This window comes from Narcine bancroftii, chromosome 7 (assembly GCF_036971445.1).
Source record: "Narcine bancroftii isolate sNarBan1 chromosome 7, sNarBan1.hap1, whole genome shotgun sequence".
NCBI lineage: Eukaryota > Metazoa > Chordata > Chondrichthyes > Torpediniformes > Narcinidae > Narcine > Narcine bancroftii.
Window position 1 is genome coordinate 182,130,900 of NC_091475.1, and position 27,191 is coordinate 182,158,090.

Below are 27,191 nucleotides of genomic sequence, written 5' to 3' on the forward strand. Positions count from 1 at the left end.
TCAAAAGTTCTGGAAATGAAGGTAACAAAACAAAAATCTGCAGATGCTAGGGTCAGGTGCAGTACACAAAAGTGCTGGAGAAACTTAGTAGGTCACACAGCATCAACAGGAAGCAAAAGAGGGTCAATGTTTCAAGCCAGAATTGGGAGTACTGAAAATCAGACAGATGTCTGAACAAAAGATGGATCCTTCCACCAGCCACATCTTCCCCTCCCTACTCTCTCTACTTTCAATAGGGATCACTCCTTTTGCGACTCCCTCGTCCTCTCCCACTAATCACCACCTGGGGCCTACCCCTGTGACCACAGGAAGTGTTACACCTGCACTTGCACCTACTCCCTCAGTGCTATCCAGGGCCCCAAAAAGTCCTTCCAAGTGAACCACTGCTTCACTTGTACATCTGGAGCTTCTATTGCAATCTCCTTTACATTGGGTAGATTGGAAATAGATTGGGAGATCGCTTCATTGAGCATCTTTGCTCAGTCTGCTGTAACAGTAATAGCCTACCATGGTCAGCCACATTAATTCCATACACCATTGCTATGCTGACATGGCCTCATGTATGACCAAGTTGAGACCATACATAAATTGAAGGAATGACACCTTGTATTCCCTCTCAGCAGTCTCCAACCAGATTGCATCAATATCGACCTCTAATTTCCGTTAACTCTCCCTGGTCTTTCTCTTTTCTCCTTCCTCTGACTCTCTTCCTTCAGCTCCCCACCCACTTTCCTTCAATCTCCTATAAGAGAGCTATCTTTCTTAGCCCTCTCCCTCAATCACTTCTCAACTTCTTTCTCTTCTTTACTCTCTCACCTGTATCTACCTATTACTTGTGCATCTGTTTCTTCCCCCCCACCCTATGTTATGTTAGCCCCGACTGTTATGTTCAGTCATCTGCCTGATTTTTGCACTCCTGAAGAAGGGCAGTGGGTCAAAATGTCGCTGCCTGTTGCTTGGTGACTTGCTGAGTTTCTCCCCATTTTAGTGCACACCTCTGGAAATAGACTGTATTTCCTGCAGTGGTTTACATAAGCTTGAAGTGGTAATGAAATTAAATTTTGTCCATTCTTGGCATTTAGCGTTTAAGTGGAAACAAATTGTACATATTTTAGAATATTGGAGTGTATGTCATATGGCACAATGTGGATGTTTGTGCAATAGATGCCTCCGTCTTCAATTTTCCCAGCTCTGACTCATTTTGAAAGAATGCAAGTATAGCATGCTTTAAATCAGGGGTGGCCAAACTTACTTAATGTAAGAGCCACAAACGATAAAGCTCAGATGCTTGAGAGCCGCAGGACAAGAACAAAATTCACACATATGTTTTTATTGTTACATATGCATTTTGTAACCAAAAAATTACATAAGTTTTAAGAAATGCATATTAAATCCAATAATATTCATGCATGCAGTTTTTAAACTGATAATTTGTATTAATTTCAGTAATCACGACACAAATTATGTAAAAAAAAAGTAAACCCAAAAAATGAGAGGTATTTTAATCAGATTTCCACCTTACAAAATTAGTCTTATTATTAATCATTTTTTTATAATACAATGCTACAAATATCAGGCTATGAAAGACGCGAGTTGGGCGGCCAAGGGGGAGAGACTGGCAGCGTGAGTCAGGTGGGGGAGAGACCAGCAGCGCGAGTTGGGCGGGCGAGGTGGGGGACCAGCAGCGCGAGTTTGGGGGGGGAGACCGGCATCGCGAGTCGGGCGGGCAAGAGACTGGAAGTGCGAGTTGGGCGGGCGAGGGGGAAGACTGGCAGCGCGAGTTGGGTGGGAGAGGGGGGAGACTGGCAGCGCGAGTCGGGTGGGCGAGAGGGTCGGCCGGGCGAAGGGGGAGACCGGCAGCGAACTGCATATTAAAGGTCAAAGCCATATGTGGCTCGCGAGCTGTGGTTTGGCCACCCCTACTTTCAATCGTAAGAGAAGGAGTGAAGCCTCTCAACAATTTACACCAAACCTTGGACCAGTGAACTTGTTTGCTACTAAAGTACTGTTGAAGGCTTCTTCATCAAAAGTCTGAATTGAAGTGGAAATAAGCATATTTTTAATAAAGCTGTAAAATTGAAAATATGTGCCTTTTCTGTAAATTTATATTTTTAAACAAATTAGTGAATTTTTCTTGTAATTTTGTTTTCTAGGTGCTTATGGTTTATGCTTGAAATCCTGATGGCTAAAAATGAAAATAACAGTCATGCTTTTATTCGGAAAATGGTGGAAAACATAAAACAGACAAAAGATGTCCAGGGGCCAGATGATCCAAAGATGAATGAGGTTTGGCTATGAATTTCGCACAAATAATTTGGCTGAAGTCGTACAACATAGAAGAGACCCTTCTCCCCAATTAGTCCATGCTAACAAATATATTATTCTAGGCTAATCCCATTTGCCTGCACTTCGTCTGTATCCCTCCTTTTTTCCATAAATTTGTCTGAATACCCTTTGAATGTTGTTATGCCAGTTTTTATGGTTTCTTCTGGCAGCTCATTTCAGATGTGGGCCACTCTCTGAGTAAAAAAAAATAGGATTATAGTCTCCTTTGCTCAAGGAAATATAGGACTGGCCTATTCAACTTCTCCCTCAAACTCAACCAGTTCAGTCATGAAAACATACTACTGAACCCCTTCCAATTTTTTTTGACTTCCTTCCTATAGACGGATGACCCTCACAACAGACTGTACTCTAAGTGTAGTCTCACCAGTGCCTTATGCAGTGTCACAATGATCTGGCCTATTACTTTAAATTTTGCTGTTGATTAAAAGTGAATGCATTATTTGAGTATTGTATTGAGATCTTTAATGAGGTGTCTGATAAAACATTTTTGCCTTAGGTTTTTGTTACTCATGACATGTGGATGTTGTTGGCATCCTTTTGCCTTGAACTCGAGGCTTTCTCTACCACTTTGGAGATTAGTTAACCATTTTTATGTGGATCGGAATTCTTGTATGTTGGATAAAAATAGCACTTTCCTTCTTCATTCATACTGATTACTGATTTTAGGTTTTTATTCCTAACTGACTTACACATAATTTTAACAGAAATTCTCTAGTTGTGTTGGTGGAATTAATTTAAATGTTCAAGTCATGACTGTCAGTCTCTTAAATGGCATTAAACAACCCTATTTAAAATTCACAATCACAATATGTATATCTGAAAGGTATTCGCTGCTTAACGTCCACGATACGCTCTGAAACTGGACATTATGCATTGTTGATGTCGTGCAAACACCATATTACTGTATATACTTATCAAAACTATATGGGATACTGAACTTAAGATGAATCAAACTATTTAATTTTTTCTCTTCACATTTTAAACTTTTATGTAAACACTTTCTTAGCCTAAATCACATACACAATCTAACAAAGAGGATCAGGGTCTTTTCTGTAAATTTCTGTAAAACAATGATTATCAGATTTCCACCTTACAAAATTAGTCTTATTATAATCATTTTTTTTATAATACAATGCTACAAATATCAGGCTATGAAAGACGCGAGTCGGGCGGCCAAGGGGGAGAGACTGGCAGTGTGAGTCGGGTGGGGGAGAGACCAGCAGCGCGAGTTGGGCGGGCGATGGGGGGGACCAGCAGCGCGAGTTGGTGGGGGGGGGGGGGGGAGACCGGCATCGCGAGTCGGGCGGGTAAGAGACTGACAGTGCGAGTTGGGCGGGCAAGTGGGGAGACTGGCAGCGCGAGTCGGGTGGGCGAGGGGGTGAGTCCGGCATCATTGTTCTCAACTTCCTCATAGTGCTCCACTGGAAGAGTTTCAAGTTGAATACACCTTCATTGATGAACTGTCACTCTGTAATGCCTGAAGGACTTGGCTGAAGTTCTTCTTGGGGAGGTGTTGGCTTCTTCAGGAATATGCCCTTTGTTGTTTGCCTAGTTTGCTTTTTCTTTTCATAAATTTTTTTATATGCAGCAAACACTGCAAGAGCATTCCTCTCGATCAGTAAAAAGCGTTCAGTGTTTGGGTCCACTTTTTCAGCAATCTTCAGCAACTTGTTAAGATTTACGAAGAATTGAATAAGCCCTTAACAGTGAACCTCTTTGTACCTGTCCTTCTTCTCCTGCAGTTTCTTTTTCTCTTGCCTCTTCTCCCACTATTTGCTCTTGCTGTAGCTCCAACAACTCTTCATTGTTGGTTCCTCAGGAACCACCTCTAGGAGTTTTTCACTGTCCTCATCATCTATGTTTACGTTCAGGTTGTTGTTTACCATGTCTCAACAGTTCTGTTAATCCTTGCAATCTCATCCACTTTTTCAAATCCCTTAAAGTCATGCATATACTGCTTCAGTATTTTTTTTCCATATGCCATTCATGCACTCTTTGGTCACATCATCCCAGGCCCAAGCAAGGTTCTTTATGCATTGATAAATGTTGTAGTCCTTCCAGAACTGCATCAGTGTCTTGCCAGTGTCATCATTTGCAGCAATAGCCTGCGCAAAGGTCCTCCTCATGTAATCAGCCTTGAATGCTGCAATAACCCCTTGGTCCATTGGCTGAATTAAAAAAGTGGTGTTTGGTGGGAGGAACACCATTTTAATGTTGAGGTGGAGGTCACCAGTGAAAGTGGGATGTCCTGGAGCATTGCCTACAATCAGCAAAATAGAGAAGGGCATCCTGAGGCAGCAGTTGTGTCATCTTGGACTATTAATTGCTCCTGTAATAAACCAGTAAAGTTTGTTTGTTAATATTCCTGAAAGCCCTGGGGTTTTCACTATGCCAAATAAGAAAAGGCTTTAACTTGTAACCAACAACTTTGCCTCCTAACAATACTATCAATCAATCTGTCTTGAATAGCCTTAAAGACTAGCATTGACTCGGCCTCCTTTCAGGCATTCACTTCCAGAATAAGAAGGTTTCGTCCACATTAAAATTTTGCTGGGACAAATAACCTCCATCTGCTATCCGTTTATTTAAGTTATCAACAAATTCTTCGGCTGCCTTCACATCAGCACTCGCAGTCAGCAATCACTTTCACATTATGCAGCGAAAAACGTTTGAAGAGCTTGTACCATCCTAAGCTCGCACTAAAATTGATATCATAGTCTGCCCCTACTTTTTCTTTAAGCATCTGGAACAAACTTTGTGCCAAAACAGTAATCGTCAATGTGCTGAGAGGGCCTCGCTTTTGTGTTTGGTCCTTAATCCACGTCATTAGCAACTTCTCCATATCTGAAATAGGTCCCTCTCACATTTTCGTTAGCCTTGTAGCTTTCAGTGGAGCCTATCTTTTTTTTTTTTTTTTTTGCCACATTGACCACCGCCAGTGGGCTGATATCGCCTCAAACCGTGCATCTTGGCGCCTCACAGTTTGGCGGGCAGCAACCTCCTTTGAAGAAGACCGCAGAGCCTACCTCACTGACAAAAGGCAAAGGAGGAAAAACCCAACACCCATCCCCAACCAACCAATTTTCCCCTGCAACCGCTGCAATCGTGTCTGCCTGTCCCGCATCGGACTTGTCAGCCACAAACGAGTCTGCAGCTGACGTGGACTTTTTACCCCTTCCATAAATCTTCGTCCGCGAAGCCAAGCCAAAGACAAAGAAAGACAAGATCCTTTAACAGCTTGGAGAATTTTTTTCTTTGTTTTTAAAGATCGTCTTGATTGTCGAGTGAGACATGCCTACATCACTGTTTTTCCACCTTTGTGTTGTTTAATAATCCTTTGTTTCACTTCCAAATTGATACTTTTCCTTTGCTTCTTGCTGCTTCTATTGCTAGCACTGGGAGCTATGATAGATAGAAAGTACATTTACCAGTACAGTATACCTAGTTTTGCTACGTGTTGCATGCAGGAAGTTGTTGCCTATGTCCATTTACTTTCGCTATGTTCCATTCCTGCATTCTTCAATTGGGATTTCTGACTAAACTCCATTATAACTCTATTGGACAATGGGGACGTATATGCAGTTGGACGTTGCCCGATCGAACGTCAAGCGGTGCGCACCTGTTCTTCCTTTGAGTGAAGATTTGAAGTGCACCTTTGTCAGCATTTTAGGTGAAAATTGGTAGGATTATAACAGGAATAAATGTGTTAAATGTTTTTCATCATTCTCTTGGATATTAATTTGAAAGCTTTATGTATTCATGTGCTTCCTTTTTAGAAATTGTACACAGTTTGTGATGTTGCAATGAACATCATCATCTCTAAAAGTACTACTTATAGCTTGGAGTCTCCCAAGGACCCAGTTCTTCCAGCTAAATATTTCACTCATCCTGATAAGGTGTGTAGAGTTCATTTTATTACAAGTACTTTTGATTCAAAATAGTCTAACATTAACATTTCACTTGCATTTTAGAAGGAAATAATGGGGATATAATTAACATAATTATGTTGTGATAAATCTATGGAAATGTTTTGAAAATACGAGATGAATAGAACATTGGATGTGAACGTTATTAGCAAGGACAGTATTTGTTGATCCCGTGAAACTGTATAGTAGAGAGCAAAATTTTAAAAATCACAATATATTTGCAGTTCATGATGGTGCGTAATTTTGTACAGTGATGGTATTTCCATGCATTTGCTATCCTTCCTTTTCTCGATTGGAGAGTTCCTTGCTCCCAGAGGTAAGGACTGCAGCTGCAATGTACTCTAGAGGATAGATTGAATGTGGAAAATGGCTGCCAGTTATGTAGGCTTGTTTTTTTTTTGGATGTTATCCTGCATCATGTGCCCTCATCCAGGAAAAGTTAGAATATTTTGTAGATGGTGGAATGAGTTTTGAAAGTCAAGAGATGAATCACTTGCAAAAGTGACATCTTTGATGGTAGGAGTCCAGATGCTGCTTCATTCAACAGCACACCCTAATGTTACTTTGAACCTTCTAATTATTACTTCACCATATAGACTTGCAGCACAGAAACAATTTCTTGGATCCACCAAATTCAAACTGACCATCAATCACCATTTATTTTAATCCCATAGTAGTCCCATTTATTTTTTTTCTTTCCACATTCTCATCAATTCTTTCACATTTCTCCACCGGCCTTCACGCTTGAGGCAATTTTCAGTCATCATTTATCCATATGTCTTGGAATGTGGGAAGAAAACCAAACCCAGAGAAAACCCACATGATCATGGAATGTGCAAACTCCACACAGTCAAAACTCGTAATCAGTATTGAAGAGCAGGGTCTGTGCTGTGATGCTGCACCACCTACCACCATGCCTTCTTCTAAAACAGAACTGTTTTAATGTTTCAGTTATAGCCATTCTCATTTGCTTAATGTTTCAGAAAAATTCTCTTTTGTATTCACTTCCTGTGTTTATGAAAGCCAGGATTCTATTTTATTTTTAATTGATCTTTCCATGTATTCTGCCATTCATATGCACCCAGGGGTAGAAATGCCCAGGTCTTTCTATTCCAACATACCCTTTTCAGCTATTGTGTATAGTTTAGTCAGCCATTCTCAACCTTTTGTTTGGCTATGGGTCCTTTGACTCTAGTCAAAGTTTATGGGCCTCCTTCACTGTGAAGCAGTCAAGTTTTGGTTTCTTCTGTACCCTCTCTCTTACCAACTATGTAAAAAAAAATTATAAAAATTATGTAGAATGTGGTGAAAAGAAAATAAGGCTTTTACTTTTTACTGCTGTGGCCTCCAGATGACCCTTTGCCCCCCCCCCCCCCCCCATTGAGAATGGCTGGTTTAGACTATATTGTCTCCACTTGTTCTTTCTGCCAAAAAAATTCCTTTTATCTCTGTGATTTTCAGCCTCTGTCTTTCCATCAGAACAAGGACAGGATTTCTCTTAACTTTCATCTACCCTATAATCTGCACATACTAGATACGTTTTGCCTTCTGCTTTTGAAAGTGACCACTGGGATTCTCTAGTTCACATCTCCATCTGTCTGTCTTGAAGCACAATCCATGTCATTGGAGGAATTGTTGCACCTGTCCTCTTAACCTCCTCTTTGTGCCTTCCAGGACCATAGCCACACTCTTCATGATAACTGATTGACTTGTATAACTTTCAACTGAGCATGTTGCATTTGCCACTCATGATCGAATCTTTTCAATTATGATCACCAAGCTTCCAGTTATTTGCCACTTTAATTCTGCATTCAACTCCTGTTATGGCCTTTATTGTTTCACCTTATAGAGTCTATATAATATAGACCATAAAATGACCCCAATGCAAACTTAGGCCCAATGCCTGTGAAACTGTATAGTAGCGAGCCTGGCCGGTGTCAGGGGAAGCCAAGGCCGCTTCCCAGCGCCCGGAACCCCAGTGGCACAGCGTTTCTTGGAGCTGCAGATGGAGTCGGGACGCCGGAGGGAAGATTGGGGCTCCCCGCCGGGCGATGGGAGCGCCGGCCACCCTGCGCCTTCCCACCGGACCAGCGGCGGGTGCCCAGAGTACACGTGGAGAGCGAGGCTGGTCGGGCAGGTAGGGTGGAACCCCCCGCCAATCTCGGGAGTGGCGTGGGCTGGATCGGGATTAGCCGCGCTCACCTGCTCCTCCACCGCTGACCGGGATCCCAGCGCAGTCCTGAGCGTGGAGACTGCCCTGGAAAGGTCCTGGGACACCGGCATGGAAAGAAGAGCAGGGTCCGTAGAACATTACAGATCAGAAACAGGCCCTTCGGCCCTTTGACTCTACCTCGTGAAAACCCAACACTGGAGAAACTCAGCGGGTTAAATCGTATCCTTTATCCAGCAGAGAGGTACCTGACCATGTTTGGCCCTTGATCCCCCTCATCAATGTATGAGCGAAAGTCTGTGGTTCTCGTAAAAACACCAGAAGGGAGAAACTCAGCAGGTCAAAGGGGGTCCGGGAGAAACTCAGCAGGTCAAAGGGGGATCCGGCAGAAACTCAGCAGGTCAAGGGGGGGTCCGGGAGAAACTCAGCAGGTCAAGGGGGGGTCCGGCAGAAATTCGGGGGGGGCCTGACCTCGCCAGGACCATTGCCCACTCCCCCTCCTTGCCGTAGGGCGACCCGCGACTCACGGTGACGGGGCCGCTGATCCGCTGAGATGCCGCCCTGCAGCGAGAGCCGATGCCCCCACACTGTCGTTGTCCAACCCGATCGCCCGCAGACAGGCCTGAGTAAGTATTATGAACTTTAATCTCAGGATAAAACGATCTTTCAATAGTTTCATGTCACAGTGATAAATATATTCCTGGTTAAAAATGGTCCTGCACCTGGAAACAAGCTCATTAGGCATAAAACTTGAAAAGTGTGTAAATCAAAGGATATCTGTACCATTGGAAAAAGGGCATGGCAAATAACCCTGCTAGAGTTCATGCCCACAATCAGTCACCCATTTGATTGTTTCAGGAATAATGTTATTCTCCCACATTCTCAATAGCCCTCAGATTTTACTATTCTACAGCACACTAGCAACATTTGACAAATCCTCTATAGAGAAATATTATTTATTGAATATTTTATTTCTCATTTGTTAATGCTTCTGGAAAGAGTTTATCCAAAACTATTATTAAACATTTATTTTAATAAGAAAAAGTTTAACATTACATATGTTGAAAGAAGAGAAAACATGCAGATGTTGTTGAAAATTTTCAATAAATATTTAGTTCGGCCCTCGACTTAGTCCAAGTTTTTAATTTTGGCCCTCCGTGAATTTGAGTTTGATACCCCTGATATAGATGAAATGGTCCCAGCATTGATCCCTGAGGCACACCACTAGTCACAGGCCTCCAGTCTGAGAAGCAATCATCAACTACTACTGTGGTTTCTCCTGTATAGCTAATGTTGAATCCAGTTTACTACCTCTCCATGAACGCAATCCGCCTATCATCCCAATTTCTCCACAGCCAACACAATATTGCTGGCTCTCCACTCACCTCTGGATCACCTTGAAAACAGCAATTCATACACACAGCTGCTCTTCATTGACTACAGCTCAGCCTTCAACACCGTTATTTCCTCAGTGCTGCTCAAGAAGCTGCAAACTCTGGGTCTCCAACCCACTCTGCAACTTGACTTCCTTAATGGAAGACCGCAGTCAGTACAAATTGTAAACAATGTCATCTCCTCACTGATTATCAACACAGGCGTACCTCAGGATGAATGCTTAGTCCACTGCTCTCTATTCATTACACACCCAATACTGTGTGGCAAGGCATAATTCCAATGCTATCTACAAATTTGCTGACGGCGCCACAGTTGTTGGCAGAATTACAAACAGCAATGAGGAAGCGTACAGGAGGGAGATAAGTCAGCTCGTTGAGTGATGTCTTGACAACAATCTTGCGCTCAACATTAGTAAAATCAAAGAAATGATTGTGGACTTCAGGAAGAAGTCACGGGAGCACGATTCAGTCATCATCGAGGGTTCAATAGTGGATGGGGTCAAGAACTTCAAATTCCTCGGTGTTAACATCTCCGAGGATCTGTCCTGGAGCCTCCAAGTCGATGCAATCACAAAGAAAGCTCACCAGTGGCTATACTTTGTAAGGTGCTGGAGGAGATTTGGTATGTCATCAAAGATGCTCAAAAACCGTGGAGAGCATTCTGGCTGGTTGCATCACTGTCTAGTATGGAGACACCAACACTCAGGAGAGGGTTGTTAACTTGACCTTCGACATTACAGGCACTAGTCTTCACTTCATCAAGGGCATCTATAAGAGGTGGTGTCTTAATAAAGCAGTCTCTATCCTCAAAGACCCCCCCCCCCCACCACCTGGGCCATGCTACCATCAGGAAAAAGGTACTGGAGCCTAAAGACAAGCACTCAGCGGCACAAGGGCAGCTTCTTCCCGGCTACCATCAGATTCCTAATAATCAATTAACCAAAGACATTGCCTTACATTCGTGCACTATATTGTCTTTTTTTTAATTTATTGTTGGAAAAGTGGTTTATATGAATGTTTGCTCTACAATGCTGCCGCAAAACACCGAATTTCGTGACTTGTTCATGACAATAAATTCTGAAACAGAACGTCTGAAACTTTCTGACTAACTTCCAATGTAGGATCTTGTCAAAGACCTTCCTAAAGTCAATGTAGACAATATCCACAGCCTTTCCTTCATGAACTTTACTGGTAACTTCCTCAGAAAACTCTAAGATTGGTTAAACATGCACAAAGCCACGTCGACTAGTTACAATCAGTCCGTGGCTATCCAAATACTTGTATATCTGATCTCTTAGAATTTTTTTAAAGCAACCTAACATAGATAATGATTTGAAGATGGTAAATTGTAGTCTTTCCACTTTACTGTAGAATACACTATTGATATTTGTTGAAGTTGAAATAATTGTTTTCTCAACTCTGCAGAATTTCAACAACAGCAAAAATTATCTGCCTTCAGAAATGAAAGCATTTTTCACTCCCGGAAAGGTATTTTTACATATTTTAAATTCTAACCCATTTATAAAAAAAAAGGAATTTTTTTGTTAAATATCTGTACTCAATCCTTTTTAATTTTGTTTCTTTTGTGCATAATCAAAATTGACCTTTCATTTTTATGTTAAATTTCTTTATGTTTTATGATATCTGATCTTTTTGAAGACTGGCTTTGAAATTATTAAAGTGTAAAGAGATGCATTTCTTTTTATCATGGTTAATTATATTAAATATAGTAATTAGGCCTTGCAATTTAAAACTATTGTGAGTGCTTAGTTCAGCCTGGTCAAAGCCCTTGTGGTCCGTACAAGAGGAGAGGACTGGCTGTTTAATTCAAACAAATTTGAATTTTAGCTACTGTGTCATTTTGCATTTTTGTTCTACACAGCCAAAGGCAACAAACATTCTTGGTGCAGTAAATAAGCCTCTGTCGACAGCTGGAAAACAGGCACAGACCAAGTCATCACGGATGGAGACCATGAGTAATGCCAGCAGCAATTCTAATCCCAGTTCTCCTGGAAGAAGTAAAGGAAGGTACAAAAAAACAAGCTTGACATTTCAATATTTGGTTAGCAGTAACTTTGGTCAAGATAAAATTAAAAGGATTTTCAGTTGTCAGTCAAATCTATTTTTTTTCCTGTGGTCTAATCCAAAATCAGGAAATTTCACATGTTATCAGCTGAATGAAAATTAATTTGTATGGAGGAAAGCATATTATCCTGGCATACTGGTTGGTTGTGATTAAGTTTATTTTAATTAAATGTCTAATATTAAATTAATTAAAGAACTTGCAGTGCAATTTAATTTGAAATCAAAATGTTTTAACCGCCAGTATATTTTTTTGGGGAGAAGAATTATTTGAGATACTATTTCCATAAAATTTTTAAGAAAATAATAATAATAAATGATAAAAGAATGTACCAGGTTAGATTGCCATTTGTTCATATACCCCAGGCGTTATTCATAAATATTGCCCAGCAACTCCTGTTAAAAGCAAAGATGCAGCTAAAGGAAACCGATCATTCTTCACAGACCAGCATCTTAAAAATAATTGGTACCTAGCTTATTGACCTTGGCATTCAAATTCAAGATAATTTATCATCACATTGTACTATTACAACTCTAAGAAACATCATTCTTCAGTCCACAGTGCAAAAAAGTGCAAACACACATGCGGGTAGTCCCTGATTTACAACCATAATTGGAGGGATCTCAGGCTGCCATGGGGAGTGGGGACTGGGCTTCCAATGGGAGCAGGGGCCACTGTATACAGTGCTTTTAATACAAAATATGTACTTGTACAGTAGTTTTAATAAATATTTTTAAAAATTGGTTGTATGTGCGGATGGACATAACTCACATAGGTCAGAAGTCAAGGACTGCCTGTACAGATATTATACACATACAGACAAGTTCAGTACATTCAGTGCATACATATATTTAAAATAAATATTATTAGTAAATAGTGGACTTTTGGAGAGTTGTTTTAGTAGTTCATCAGTCATTCAGCTGTATCAATGCCTGTTCCTCAGCCTAGTGGTCTGGCTCTGTTATGAGCCCAGAGAACCCATAAACCCAGCAGCAATAGATATTCACCAAGACAAATGGTTACTTAAATGAAAATTGCTTTTAGTTATCTTTAAACATGAAAATATGATCAAACTCTTAACTTATTGCTATTAACTTAATTTAACTTAACCCCCTTCTAATTCTAAGCACACATGTTAAGTTTAGAAAAGTTCTTTGATTCACAGTCCAATCTCACTTCTCACTCCTCCAAGTTTACTGGTTGCAGGTAATTCTTATACTGTGCATAGAATTTAACATTTATGAAGTTCACCAGGCTTTGGTGCTTGAAAGGTAAATGGTTATCTCTCAGGAAGGTTCTTGTCGGTTTTCAGGACACAGAGTGATCCCTTCTAATAAGCCACGTTAGTGTATTGCAGAAGAAACCTGCCCCATCAGGGTTTTACAGATGATAACCTCTTTCTTTCAGATCACCACAGAGTTCCTTTTTATTTCCCTTATTTCAAGTGAAACATTAGACAGCCAGTCCTCTCCTCTTGTATGGACCACAAGGGATTTGACCAGGCTGAACTAAGCACTCACAACCCGTTTTCAAAATTTTTTTTTCCCACAAGTTTGCCAGCTTGTCCTGTTCCAGTTCCAGCTGCTGCTGCTGAACTTTAAAAAAACTGCAGAACTGAATTCTCTCTCTCTCACTCTCAGAGAAAAGCCTGTTTGATTCTCTGTTTGCAAAACCACATGACCCTCTTAGGACAGCAGCCTGCACTCAGACAGACTGTGACTCCGAGCAGAATCCTCTGAATTATTTTATCTGTTGCTTTTCAAAATGACAATCCATTAGTGAAGTTCCTTGGGAACTCCCCAAAGCTTTTGCAAAGGCATTTGGAGCCGGCCTGTCTAGCTTAAACAAAGCTCCAGTATTTTAAATGAGATCTGCTTTAAAGTGTTTGTATGTGACCTACACTAAAACCTCTCAAAAGCATATCTATGCACAATGTAAAACACACCATATTCTGTCACTGCTCTAATATCTCTTTTCTGATGGGAGGAGCTGGAAGATCATGCTGGTGTGGTAAGGGTCCTCACTGATTTTCTGAGTCTTCTTTCAACAACGAACTTCGTAATCCACATTTATGGGCTAGAGGGAGATCCCAGTGACTCTTTCTGCTGCTTTTATGATTGATTTCCAATCCACTGTCCATCACCAACCGTATCACACTATGATGCAGCTGGCCAGGAGACTCTCGATAGAGCTCATGCAGAAAGTTGATAGAATGCTGTCCTGTGGCCTTGTATAGGTCACTTCTTAAGAATTTCTTTTAAGAATAATAGAGATGAGGACTAAAGTGTCATTCACTTTTGATAACACATTATGTTTTAAATTTGTAGCCAGTTAATCCATAAATATTTGACTTTGTCCTTAAATTCAAACAAAATAATAATGGAGTTTTCTGATTGAATTTGCAACACATAATCTTTCAAATAAATAATTTGAAATGATCATCAGAGGGCTAATTTTATCCTTTTGGAACAACCATAATGATAGAAGCATAATCTTAATAAAAGTAATTATTTTTTAAAGTACATTTTTTAAACAAATGTACTTACCAACTATTCTCTTTCAGTGATAATAGATAATATTTTAATTGTATTTGCTATGACATGGCATAAATTTGGAAAATGTTGGAAAATATTTTGAAATTAGGCAGATTAGTAAGAAAATGTGTTTAAGGAAATGGAATAGAGAATAAATTTAATTTTGTTAGATGCATTTAAATGTTTAATTTCTGAATTATTTGTTCAAGGCTGGATAGCTCAGAAATTGATCACAGTGAAAATGAAGACATTACGGTAATGAAGACTCCTCCTCTTCAAACAAAGAAAATGGACAAGAGGGAAGACTCAGACCATCTGAGGGTATGTCTAACTGTGTTCAAGAGAAGACTATATTCCATGGCAAAGCTAATTTGAGGTCAGAACTAATTTGATTTAGTGTTATTAAGGATCGTTTATCAGTGGTTTTGGGATAAAGCTAGATAGCTTATCAATTAATTAATGGCTCGTAACTAACCTGATATGCATAGGTGCATTTTACTGTGTTTTAGAAGCTGGGATTTTTTTTTCCAGTTTTGATGTTTAAGCAGGAAGTGCTTCATTGAAAATAAAAAACCTGCAATATTACCTTACACTTCTTCAACTCAATCCCCCAAATAGTGAAGACTAGCAAACCATGCCCCTTCTTAACCACCCTATCAACTTGTGCATCAAATTTGAGGGATCTGTGAACCTGGACCTCTGTTCCTCTTGTGATTAACCACGTACTCTGCCTTCAAGTTCGACCTTCCAAAGTGCATCACCACTCTTATCCAGATTGAAAAAAAATTTGGCTCTGCTGGAGCAGCTGTAATGACAACTGGTGCAAACCTGGAGAGAGTGAAGAGTGGAGATGCAATGCTCTCTCGAAAGGTCCTACCGCCTAATTTGATTGTCGAAAGCTTTAAACAGCCTGTTAAAGGAGCCAATAGTGTTTCATTTAAAATCTTGTGCTCGTGGGGTCTGGGCCCAAAATGGTGGTGCCTGTGTATGGCAGTGGCCATTAGGTATTGCAGATTGCGGGGAGCAGCGGACTGGCAAAGGGCATCAGTAATGGGGAGACACTCCCTGTTAAGGAGAAACAGAACATGACCCTAAGGTTGGTAACCATGGTGGCAGACCAACGAAGGGCTCTGCGACTGAAGGACGCACACAGGCAGCGAGCTGTTGGCAACTTGAGGCCAAAGGACTCACAACAGTCTGCGAGCTGCTGGAGACTGAGACATGAGAACCAGGCTTCAGAACTGAAATTTGAAAGGATGCAGAGGGCAAGAAGGGTTCCCGAAGGATCCTGGGCGCTGAATCCTTCCTCATGTGTTGGAGGTTTGGACCTGGGCTTGGGTTGCTTATAGTTTGAACTGAACAGGAGTCTTGTGCGAGTTCTGGAGATGAATCCACGTACTCTTGTGCTTCTCTTTCTTTGACTGTAGGTGGCAATGCTAATGGTGAATCTTTGTCTGCCTTTAGGCAGACTCATGGCAATTTTGTGTAATATAACATTTCTGTTTTATTGCTTGACAATAAATAGTATCGGATCCGAACTCCATCTGCCACATCTCCACCCAACTCAGTGTCATCTATATTCTGTTATAACTTTCAACAACCTTCCATGTGATTCACAACACCTCCAACCTTTGTATCATATGCAAACTTACTAGCCCACCCCTTCTCTTTGTCCAAGTCATTTTTGAAAAGTGTAGGGGTCTCAGACAAATCCCTGCTGAACAGCACAAGTGACTGACCTCCAGGTAGAATTTGTTCAATTTACCTCAGTACTACCATCTGCTTTTTGTATACACTTACCACCATCAAATTCTTTGTCAACTCCTTGAAAAAGTCAGTGAGGATCTGGAGGCACAACCTGTCCCTCACAAAGCAATGCAGACAATCCCTGAGTGCTTCTGTAAGTACTCATAAATCCAGTTCCTAAGAATCCTCTCCAAAATTTTCCCCACGACTCGCACAAGTCTCACTCATTTTTAATTCCCAGGATTCTTTCTCTTGCCTTCCTTAAACAAGGGGACTACATTTGCCATTCTCCAATCTTCTGGTACCTCTCATGTGGCCAGGAAGGATACAAGATCATCACCAATGCCCTTGCAATCTCTTCCCCTCCTTTCTGTTGTAATTTAGATATATCTTGTCCAGTTCCAGGGAATTATCTATCTTTATAACTTTAAGAAGATCCAGCAATTCTTTCTTAATCTCAACTTGTTTCGACCTGTTTTATATTGACCTCAAATTCACCAAGGTCCTTTCCTTTGCTAAGGTTGTTAGAGAAATTGATTTTGGGAACTCTTAGATTCCTAAATTAGATTAGCACAAGGAACTTACTAGCCCACCCCTTCTACCATTTATTTTGAAAATCAAGGCATTGTTTTAGCAGGATTCAGAATGGATTTGAAAGCTCAAGGTTGATCAGTGATTGGAATTGGTCATGAGTTAGGATACAGCTGGCAGGGCTATTGAGCTCATGCTTTTGGAGGCTAGAACGGGGAATGCGTGCAACATTTATGTTGGTATAGTCAGATCTAGAGATATCAAAGTCCTGAGTTTTCAGGAGTAAATAAGCTAGGACAAGGGTAAAATGAGACATTTTGGTAGAAATAATAAGTCTAGGTAATGATGGGGTCTGAAGCTCCTCTCAGATGAAATGCAACACCAAAATTGTGAAAAGTCTGGTTGAAGTGTCATTGATTGCTGGAATGATAAAGATGGCTTTGATGAGTAAGGAACAAAGTAAAAATGAGAATTATGTGGTGAACCATGTCAAAGACTCCAGGCCTGTCTAAAGCAAGTATTACACTATCACCTTTACAGAAACAAAGGATTCAAGTTCAGAGTTTTAGAAAAAAAAAGTATATGGAAATATATTCAAATTTTGAAAATGCAGTTATTGTTGGAAAGGGTCAAGATTCTGTTTTTGAAGAGAGGAATTATGAAGGAAAGGAAATAATATTATACCTTCCAGTATTTCTGAAAATTTGTTCCAATGTGTCAGTGGAAGAGAAGGGAAAGTTGAGTTAAATGATGGTATAGTTTTGGTAACTTTGGCTCCCTGACCTGATGGAAGGATGGATGAAATTGTGGAAAGGGGTTTTAGAAAGTCTGGTGGCAGTGGAGAAAAGAAATATGGTTATTTTTGCATTCTTGGCGATCCTGGAGCAGTTAATAGATTGTCCTTTTAATTGTCCTTTTTATGTGTGATGTGATGCTGAATGGCTAAGCCATTGAACCATTGCATCACATTTTAGTTTGTTTCTTAGACAAAGAGGTAGCGAAAAGGCCCAAATTAAGGGAGTGGTCAGGATGAGAGAGCAATAGAGGTTAGGGTCTGATACATAAGAAACTGCAGTTTCTGGAATCTGGAGTAAGAAAACAATTTGCTGGAGAAACTCAAAAGGGTTGAACAGCAGCATTGTAAGGGAGAGAAATTGTCAATGTTTCGGGTCGAAACCCTGAAATGGGTAGGAGAGGTGAGATAGATAGGTAAACCACAGAGAAGTGCAGAATGAAGGACAGATGGAGCCAGGTGGAGGAGGCTGAGGGATGGAGGTGGGAGATAGAGGCAGGTGATTGATAGGTGTCAGTCAAAAAGAGAGAGAGGATATATGGAGCAAGATGGGCCAGATAGGGTGGTGGAGAAACAGGAAAATAGAAGTCATCAAAATGATGGATGTTATGTGTTGGATATAGGTGGGAAAGTACTGGACAAGAAGATAAGATTAGCCAGACAAAGGCAGGCAGAAACAAGATGAGATAGTGGCGACCATGGAGTTAGAAGTTGTCTACCTCAGGAGACAAACTATCCACCGACTTTTCTTATAAACCACTGATTATTACCTGAGCTACTCCTCTTCCTACACTGTCTCTTGTAAATGATGCCACCCTTTGCCTATGTTGCATCTGCTCTCAAAGTGACATCTTACTTCCCAAATCACCTAAAATGTAGCTTCACCTATATTGTGGTCAATGAAGCCCTTGTAGTAGCCTGTGGATGGAGACACGGACTGGCTCACAAAATGGTCGACGAACGAGGCAACCATGCGGACCTGGGGATGACTCCGACCGTCGACCCAGGTGTACTCCGTACAATGGCAAGATGGGGAGCTCTGGCGGGAATGCTGGCCACTCCCAGGTCAGCCTCCAATGACGCAGGGCCATGACTTCATTGTCTGGCCCATATAAGTCCAATGGCCAGAGCAATAAACCAGTCTCGTTTTCCAAGGCTTTGGTGTGCGTGTCATTCTTCTCCACTCTCGCGTAGCACCCTCTTGAATTTCCTTTGTTTTTCAGAGTTCTGATCACTCCCTGCCCTCCAAACAGAACAGAGATAGACCTCCTAGTTTTTACCTGTCAAGCTACTGGTCTCTTCATCCACCATGAGATCCCTCAACCAGTCATATTTTCCCCTCCCCACCCTTCACTTTTATACAACCTTTGGTACTTTCCCTTTTAACCACAGGAGGTGCAATAGTAGCTTTTGCACCACCAACCAAGGACCTGGACAGCCCTTCCAAATTAGGCAAAAATTCACGTGCACCTCATCTACTGCATTTGGAACTTTCAATAGAGCCTTCTCTATATCAATTGGACATCCTGAGTTCCCAATGGCTTGCCATATTGCCTTCCCATTTCCGCACCAACCTGCACATCCTTGGCTTTCTCCAATGCCAGGATGAATCCCAAGATAAACTCAGATCCCCACATAATTGTTCTTCTTGTGGCTCAGTGAGTTTGTTTTAACATATGAAATTCACTATTCCTCCCATTTCAAAATTAACTGTTTTGTGTCTCCAAGCTGAAATCAGATATGAATTTATTTAACACAATCTGTGGCTTGTATTTTAATGTCCAATATTTCCTGAAAACAATTTTTCTTTATTAATATCCAACATCAAGTTCAGACTCGTGACATGTTTATCCAGGTGGATTTGTCCGTCAATGGTTATTGCTGCCAGATGAACTTGGCTTTATATCAGCTTCCTACAAGTCCGTGTTTCACATTCTCAGGATACATTTTGTTTATATTCTGACACCTTGAAAGGATATTGGTGAAAAAGAACTTGTAATTTTGTAAAGAATGAAAATGAATAGCTGGGTTATGATGACAGGATTGTGAGCATGAAATAAAATAAGTTGTCAGAAGGTTTAAGTTTTGCAGTTTGATCCAAATATAATTTATAGTTGTTCTGGTTGGTTAGAACAATCATTTGTGTTTACAGCTGTCTGTTGAATATTTCACAGTGTGGCAGTGGTGGTTCAATGCAACATAAATTGTCATTCAGCTTAGTTTTGGAGTTATTGTCCCTCATAAATGTTTATGAATTGTCACAATTGTTTATTACCTTATTTGCCCTTTTGCAGGTGGTTGTAAAGGCTAGTTTGGTTCTAGTAAAACAAACCAATCTCTTTAACCAATTTTTCTTTACAGTCAGAAACTGATAAACCTAGAGGACGAAAGAAAGGATCCTCTACAATTTCATTGGATCAAGAGGATAGATCAAGTGTAGAACTTCTGGATCAGGTGAAATCTGCTAAAACAAGTCAACGTGGCCGAAAAAGAGCTGCTCATACCTCTGAATCAGATGAGCAGCAATGGCCAGAGGAAAAAAGATCAAAAGAAGACCTCTTAGAGAATGAGGATGAACAGAATAGTCCACCAAAAAAAACGAGGAGAGGACGTCCATCCAAGGCAACTAATGAGGAACTCTCAAAGATAGAGACCCAAGGAAAGGGAGGCAAAAGGAGCAAGAAGAGGGCAGTATCAGCAGATGAAGAAGATGGTGATGGAGATAATGAAAACAAGGAGCAGAAACAAAAAAAAATCAGGCAGCCAAGAACACCCAAAAAATCTCAGCAAAGGTTAGTACATGGAAATGAATAATTTTCTCAGCAATAGATTCATTAAAATTTCAAGCCATGAATAATATTTTTTATTATCAAAGTATTGAAGACAAATAAGAACATAATGTTGATTTTCTAATAAGCATTGAAACTTTTCAGATGGTTGGTAAATAATAGAACTTGGCAAGAACACATAATGATAGTTTGAAGCTTTATTTTGGATTGTATCTATTGATTAAAATTGATGGGTTTACCTCAGTATTTTTCTCCATAGAAGTTGCCTTCATGTAATAATTTTTATAGTGTATCAAGGACACTTCAGCTACAGCTAGTTATAGCTCTCCGTTATAGCCCCGTTATAGCCCCCAGACTGTAGCTTGAATCCACAGGAGAAGAAAGACACAGAGTGTATTTGACACTGAGTTTATTCAGTGGCAGGGAAAAGGGGAAAAACTTTAAGAGAAATGTTAGAAGATGCTTCCTCACTCAGAGAGTGGTGGCAGAATGGAATGATCTTCCAGAGGAGATAGTTGTGGCAGGGTCCTTTCTGTCATTTAAGAGAAGGTTGGATGTGTACATGGATATGAGGGGGTTGGAAGGTTATGGGTCGAGAGTGGGAGGAGGGATCTAGTGGAGTTGATCAAGTGAACTGGCGCAGACTCGAAGGGCCGATTATGGCCTGTTTCCGCGCTGTAAACTGTTATATGGTTATATGGCAGCTCTGTCTTTTATAGTCACCTTGCCCGTGTCACCATCGGAGCGTGGCTTGAGTGGGCTGGCTGCCAATTGGTTATCTCAGATGTCCGAGCCCCGATTGGGCCCCCTGCAATCCACTGGCGGTGATTGGTCAGTATCACCGCTCTGCCGGTGGCCACGTTTGACGGCTATTTCCTGTGTCCGTCCAAGGTGCGAGCTGTGGGCCGCTACATGACCCCACCCCTACAGAACTGGTGATCAGGGCACTGTTTTTATGAGGCTGACCCCTGTGCTGGTCAAGGTCCAAATAAGCCGGTTTCAACCAGTCAAGTGTGAAAGTCTCTTCCCTGCCGCCAATGTCCAAAACAGAGGCGGAGCCGTTGTGTCTGAGGACATGGTATGGCCCCTCGTAAGGCTGCTGAAGAGGTGTCTGGTGAGCCCCATGCCAAACAAACACATATTTATAGTTGGTAAAGTTCATTGGGACATAAGTACAGGGTTGGCCGTGATGTCCAGATTTAGTGAGGGCCTGGGAGTCTAGACGCTCACGTAGTCGGGACAATGTAGTCGCAGAGGGCTCCCGTAAGTCCTCAAGGGCCATCATGAATTCACCCGGTATAACTATGGGTGTGCCATAGACTAACTCAGTAGAGGATGCCTCGAAGTCCTCTTTTGGTGCAGTGAAGATGCCTAACAGGACGCAAGGGAGTTTGCCAGCCCAGTTAGGTCCAGTAAGCCATGCTATTAAGGCTGCCTTAAGGTGTCTGTGGAACCTCTCCACCAGTCCGTTGGCCTGTGGATGATATGCCATGGTGTGATGGAGTTGGGTCCCCAGGGTGTGGACTAAAGTGGTCCACAGACTGGAAGTCATTTGGGCCCCCCGTCAATATAAGGTGCTCAGGGATCTCGAATCACGCTACCCAAATGTTGAGTAAAGCCCCTGAGAGTGGTACCGCCTCTGGCTATCTGGTCACCCAGTTCATTGTGAGAAGCTAACGTGCGCCTCTGGATATGGGTAGGGGCACCACAATGTGCACGTGGCTAAAGCGACGACATGCTAGAGCTTTGATAGGAGTCTGGATTTTGGATGACTGGCACTGAGTACATCCTGGCCCACAGGGTGACCTCTTTGTGGAGGCTGTGCCAGACATACCTGTTTTCCACCATTTTGACTGTAGTCCTGATGGTGGGGTGAGCTAAGTGGTGGGCCGAGTCGAAAACCCGCCTCTTCGATGCAGCTGGAATGACAGGGTGAGGTTTATCCGTTGAGGTGTCGCTGAGCAGAGAGTGATTTCCAGGGGCGATCTGGATATCCTCCAGTTGTAAGTTGGTGAGCGCTGTCCAGTACGCCGAAATGTAAGGGTCTGCTTGCTGCACATCAGCCAGGGGCACGTAGTCGATGCCAGAGGTAGAGTCGTGCACCACCAAGATAGCCAGTCGGGATAGGGCATCGGCCACCACGTTGGATTTGTGGGCTATGTATTCAATGTCTGTTGTAAATTTGGAAATGTAGCACAGGTGCTACTGTTGCCTGGCTGACCACGGAACTGACACCTTATTGGATTTTACAGAAATAGTACATAAGTAAAAGCCATTAATCAAAGGTAATCTATAAAAGGAATATTCAGAAAAAACAGTTTATATAAGAAAAATAAAACTTACATATAAACTCAATATCATAACATTCAAACAGACAAAAAGTAGCAAACATTTAAACAATTACAATAAATGGCTAATTGAGAAAGAATTTTATAAAAAAGTCACTACAGGTATGCAGTCCTTTATTCAGAACCCTTGGGGGACAGTGTGTTCCAAATTTCGGATTTTTCCTGATCTCAGAAAGCCAGATTTCAGCCCACTCGAATTGTGCTGCCATATCCACCCCCACCCCCTTCCAGTCGCGCTGCCGTCTCCCCCCCCACCTCGCCCGCCTGACTCATGCTGGGTCTCCCTCTCCCACCCGACTTGTGCTGCCGGTCTCCCCCCTCACCCGCCCAACTTGTGCTACCAGTCTCTCTCCCTCGCCAGCCCGACTCGCGCTGCCGTCTCTCTCCCCACTTGCCAGATTTGGGAGCTTTCTGGATTTTAGATGTCCGGATAAAGGATTGTGTACCTGTATTATACTATACTACAAATTCTAACCCCTTCCCTTCTAAAGTTATCTGGTAAGTACATATTATTTCACTCCCATTAAAAGAAACCACAAACTCACAAAACAAGATCGAAGTGATCTTATAAATTGTGAAAATATTGATAAAAGGACCCCATAAACTTAGAAAATTTAAATCCGTTACAATAGAACATCTGATTTTTTTCCAAAGTTAGGCATGCCATCACATTAGATAGTCATTAAGTAGGAGGGACTGCATCTTTCCATCTCATCAATCTCTAGAATAAGGGAGGCAAAAGAGACTACATGGGATTGAGACATAGTTAAATTCAAATCAGTTGTCTTAGTTGATCCAAAAAGGGCAATTATAGGATTAGGTATCAGATCACATTGAGAACTAAAGATAAGGTGTGAAAATGATCTTCCCAAAAAATGGAAAGAGAGGAACAAGACCAAAACATATGTAGCAAAGCACCTTCTTCAGTCTTACACCTGTCACATTTTGAGGAAATTAAAATTTGGCCATTTGAACTTTAGAAGAACCTGCAAAAAAAAACTCAAGATGTGCCAGGAACATAATGGCAATTTGGAAACTGCTCCCAGTAGATCTTCCACACACTTTACCATACCTCTGCTCTTCCAGCTCTCCGTTCCAACACACCCAACATTCCCTCTCTGTAACTGTGCTTTTACTACTGTACCTTATTGGTTGGCTAGCTGGATTGCTTGCAAAATGAACTTTCTCACTGTCCCTGTGAACATATGGCATAGCAGTTAGTGCAATATTATTACAGAACCAGCGTCCAGGGTTTGAATTGCCGCTGTCTGTAAGGAGTTTGTACTTTGTCCCTGAGTCTAGATTTCCTCTGGGTGCTCTTCTCATATTCCAAAAAAGTACAGGGTTAGTAGGTGAATTTGTCACATGGGTGCATTTGCGCAGTGCAGTTTCGTGGGATGCTGTTTTATTAACTTGTATAAATAAAATTAATATAAATTTAAAATAAACTTTATTGTTGCCTTAAGATTGAACTTCTCAGCTTTTTTCACTGCTGTGTTCAACTCTTCACTGACACTAAAATATTGATTCATTTTCTCCCCTCATTGAGCTGTCTGATCTGTAGTTCACCTTCAGCATTTACTGTTTTTGTTTTTGATTTCTCACATTTCCACTTCTTTACCTTTCCTGAATTTAAACATTATTTCAATAATGGAACTGAAACCACTTATCCAAGTGTTTTGATTACAACAATGGCACATGTTCTTCATGTTGTACTTGTAAGCATTAAATTAGAAAAGTAATGGACAAAATAGTCTTGAACAAATTGCATTGTATCTAAATTTTTGAATTGGATATAAAATTGGCAGAAAAAAAGTACTTTCCAGATAATAAAGAACGAGAAGACATAGGTAAACACCTGTCCATTGTTTTTTTTTTGTTATTGGAATTTATTTTAAATTTTGTTAAAAGTAATTCCACCTTTACAAATAGCAGTAAATTTTATCAAGGTTTGTTCAGTTCACTCCATTCAAGCAATAATATGTCTTTACTAAGACAAAATACCTTGTTCTGTTTCTCCATTTAACTATTTATATCTAGTTTCCCTTTTCACATATGCTTCCTGTCTGCTGAGTATTTTCAGCACACGTTTAATTAAAATTTTCAGCATTTCTAATATTTGCCTTTGATTAGATTACAAGTTTACAGTTTAATCTGTATAATTTTTTTTGTTTTTTTTAGGTGACCTCCTAGTTACTAAGTCAAATCTTCCATATTTAATTATCTGGATGTGTGTGTCATTGTACTATACTTTTAATAAATTGAACTATTAAATCATCTGTACTATAGAATTGAAACTCCAGATTCTGATGTAAATGATGCGTTATCTACGGAATCAACACCACAGAAGAAACGAGGAAGGCCACCTAAAACTCCACCTACACCTCAGTCACAACCAAAGAAAAATTTGTAAGTGATGACTGGATTTTAAAATTGAAAATAGAAGCTCTTTGGCAAATATTGAATTAATATTTTGAACACAGTTTTATTCCTCAACAAATGATACTTTAGATGATGAAAAATTAAATCTGACTACACTGGACAACCAATTTTTTTCACAAGGTTTGCTTCCTGAAAAAACTTTTGGGTATTATGGACAACTCAAGCCGAACACGATAATAATTTCAGATTTGCTGTATCACTTAGGAAGTTGGAGAAATAGTAAATTATTTTATTGAATTTAGCATGTTTAATTGCATAAAGATGCTGACTCATTGCGCTAGTTCAATTGACCTAAAAATGTTTTACTGCTGATTTTTCTGTTTGTACTCAACATCTGATGCTTCTCATGTCATTGTCCAACAATAGTCGGCCAGCACTGATGGATTCCAGTTGTCCTGATGCTGCTTTTTCATGGTCGTAATGTCCTGGTGAAATCTTTCACCATGTTCATCACTGACCACATCATAATCAGTAGGGAAGAAATCCAAGTGTGATTGCAGAAATTAATTTGCAATGACATGTTGGATTTGCTTGAAGCATTTTGAAAATCAGCTGGATGTAGTTTGGTGCTCTGTAGATGCCAAGAAAATTCTCAACAACATCTTTAAATGCCTTCCAAGCATGCCCAGCTCTAAGATAGCATTTGCATAGCACCCCAAACTGAGTGCATGCACAGGCATGCTTGGACTGACATCTTGCTTTATGCACAATTGACTAGTAGACTTAAAATATGACAGGAAATCACAAAAATAGGTTATATTAAAAATAATGGTATTTTAAGGTGATTTTCGTGATCAGCAGCCCAAGATCCATAAAATACACCCAGAAGTATTCAGGAAGAAAAATCTTTGTTGACCATTGTTAACTTGAAAATCGAAAATTTCTAAGGCAAACACATTTCCAAAATTCAGAACTTATCTAATTTATTGATTATTTGTGAGCTAACAAAGTTGGGATGTTTGGGAGAAGAAAAAATTGTCCAAAGGTTAGAACAATTCCCCCATTTTTACAACAATGGGAAATTGTGTTCTAACAGTTATAAAAGGCACAAAAATATTTAGGATGATAAGACTTTAAAATAGATCCTGAATTCTGTTATTTCCTTGAATTAATATGTAGTTAATTCTCCTCACTCTTGCAACTCCATCAATATGATTTTAAATTGATGACAGACAGTATTGCAAACTTAAACTTGTGCAAACATTCTTTATTGATTGTATATTTTACCCCCTCCATAAATCTTCGTCCGCGAAGCCAAGCCAAAGATCCTAATACCAACTTGATATTATGCTTTCTCGTTTTAACTTTTCTCAATATTATACTATCCTGACACATGGTATATGAATTTTTTCAAATGCAGCTCGTTGCTGACCATTTTGTCCCAAGATCCTAAGTGACTGCTAGTTGCATTTAATCTGTTTCACAGAGATCAATATTAAATACAAATCTCATGTGTAGTATAAATTAGAAGGAAATAAAAATGAAGCTGCATCTTTATGAATGAAGACATCAATGTTCAACACAACATGGCAAAGGGTTTTTTTTAGTATGCAATGAAAATTAAATTTGTATATTTCCTTGTTTGTATTTCCATTAGTGATTAAAAAAAATAAATTGGCTATGGTACATGCAAGCAGCCTGTAAGTATCTGTCCTTAAGAAAGTGCTAATACAATCCACTATTCTTCTAAAATTACTTCTCATTCATCTATCATTAATAAATGTCATACAAGACCATTAGTGTGTTCATTGCAAAGTCAGTATATAAATAATAATCATTGATACTTGTTTAGATACCACATCAAGAGGAAGAATTTTTTTCCTTGGACAAAATAACCTGTAATTACATAGACATTTTATGAAAACAAAATTTAAGTCAGGATGAATTAGCATACAAATTAGTTGTAATCAGTTTCTTTTGCTGTAATACTTCCTCCTGGTAATAAACACTGCTATAATCTAATAGAGTTGAGCCAGTCATTTTGGACTTCTTTGCAATTGGTCCATTGTGTTGTTCTGTTAAACCCATAACAACTTACATTAAAATAAATTGTACAGAAGGAACTCCTACTCTTCAGTGCTGGAGTGGA

The 27,191-nt window shown here is 40.4% G+C and overlaps 1 protein-coding gene across 7 annotated transcripts in view; it reads left to right on the forward strand.

The window, feature by feature from the left end:
- pds5b (PDS5 cohesin associated factor B) overlaps window positions 1-27,191 on the forward strand; it is a 275,445-nt gene that overhangs the window by 246,245 nt on the left and 2,009 nt on the right. For 6 of the 7 annotated variants that reach the window (XM_069891623.1, XM_069891620.1, XM_069891619.1 and 3 more), the window contains 7 exons: window positions 2,154-2,286; window positions 6,123-6,242; window positions 11,262-11,324; window positions 11,719-11,864; window positions 14,663-14,774; window positions 19,885-20,315; window positions 24,950-25,069. In XM_069891623.1, the coding sequence (XP_069747724.1) occupies window positions 2,154-2,286; window positions 6,123-6,242; window positions 11,262-11,324; window positions 11,719-11,864; window positions 14,663-14,774; window positions 19,885-20,315; window positions 24,950-25,069 (1,125 nt within the window). Of the gene's footprint in view, window positions 1-2,153; window positions 2,287-6,122; window positions 6,243-11,261; window positions 11,325-11,718; window positions 11,865-14,662; window positions 14,775-19,884; window positions 20,316-24,949; window positions 25,074-27,191 lie in introns of those variants that run through there. The other variant, XM_069891625.1, reaches the window with a different exon arrangement.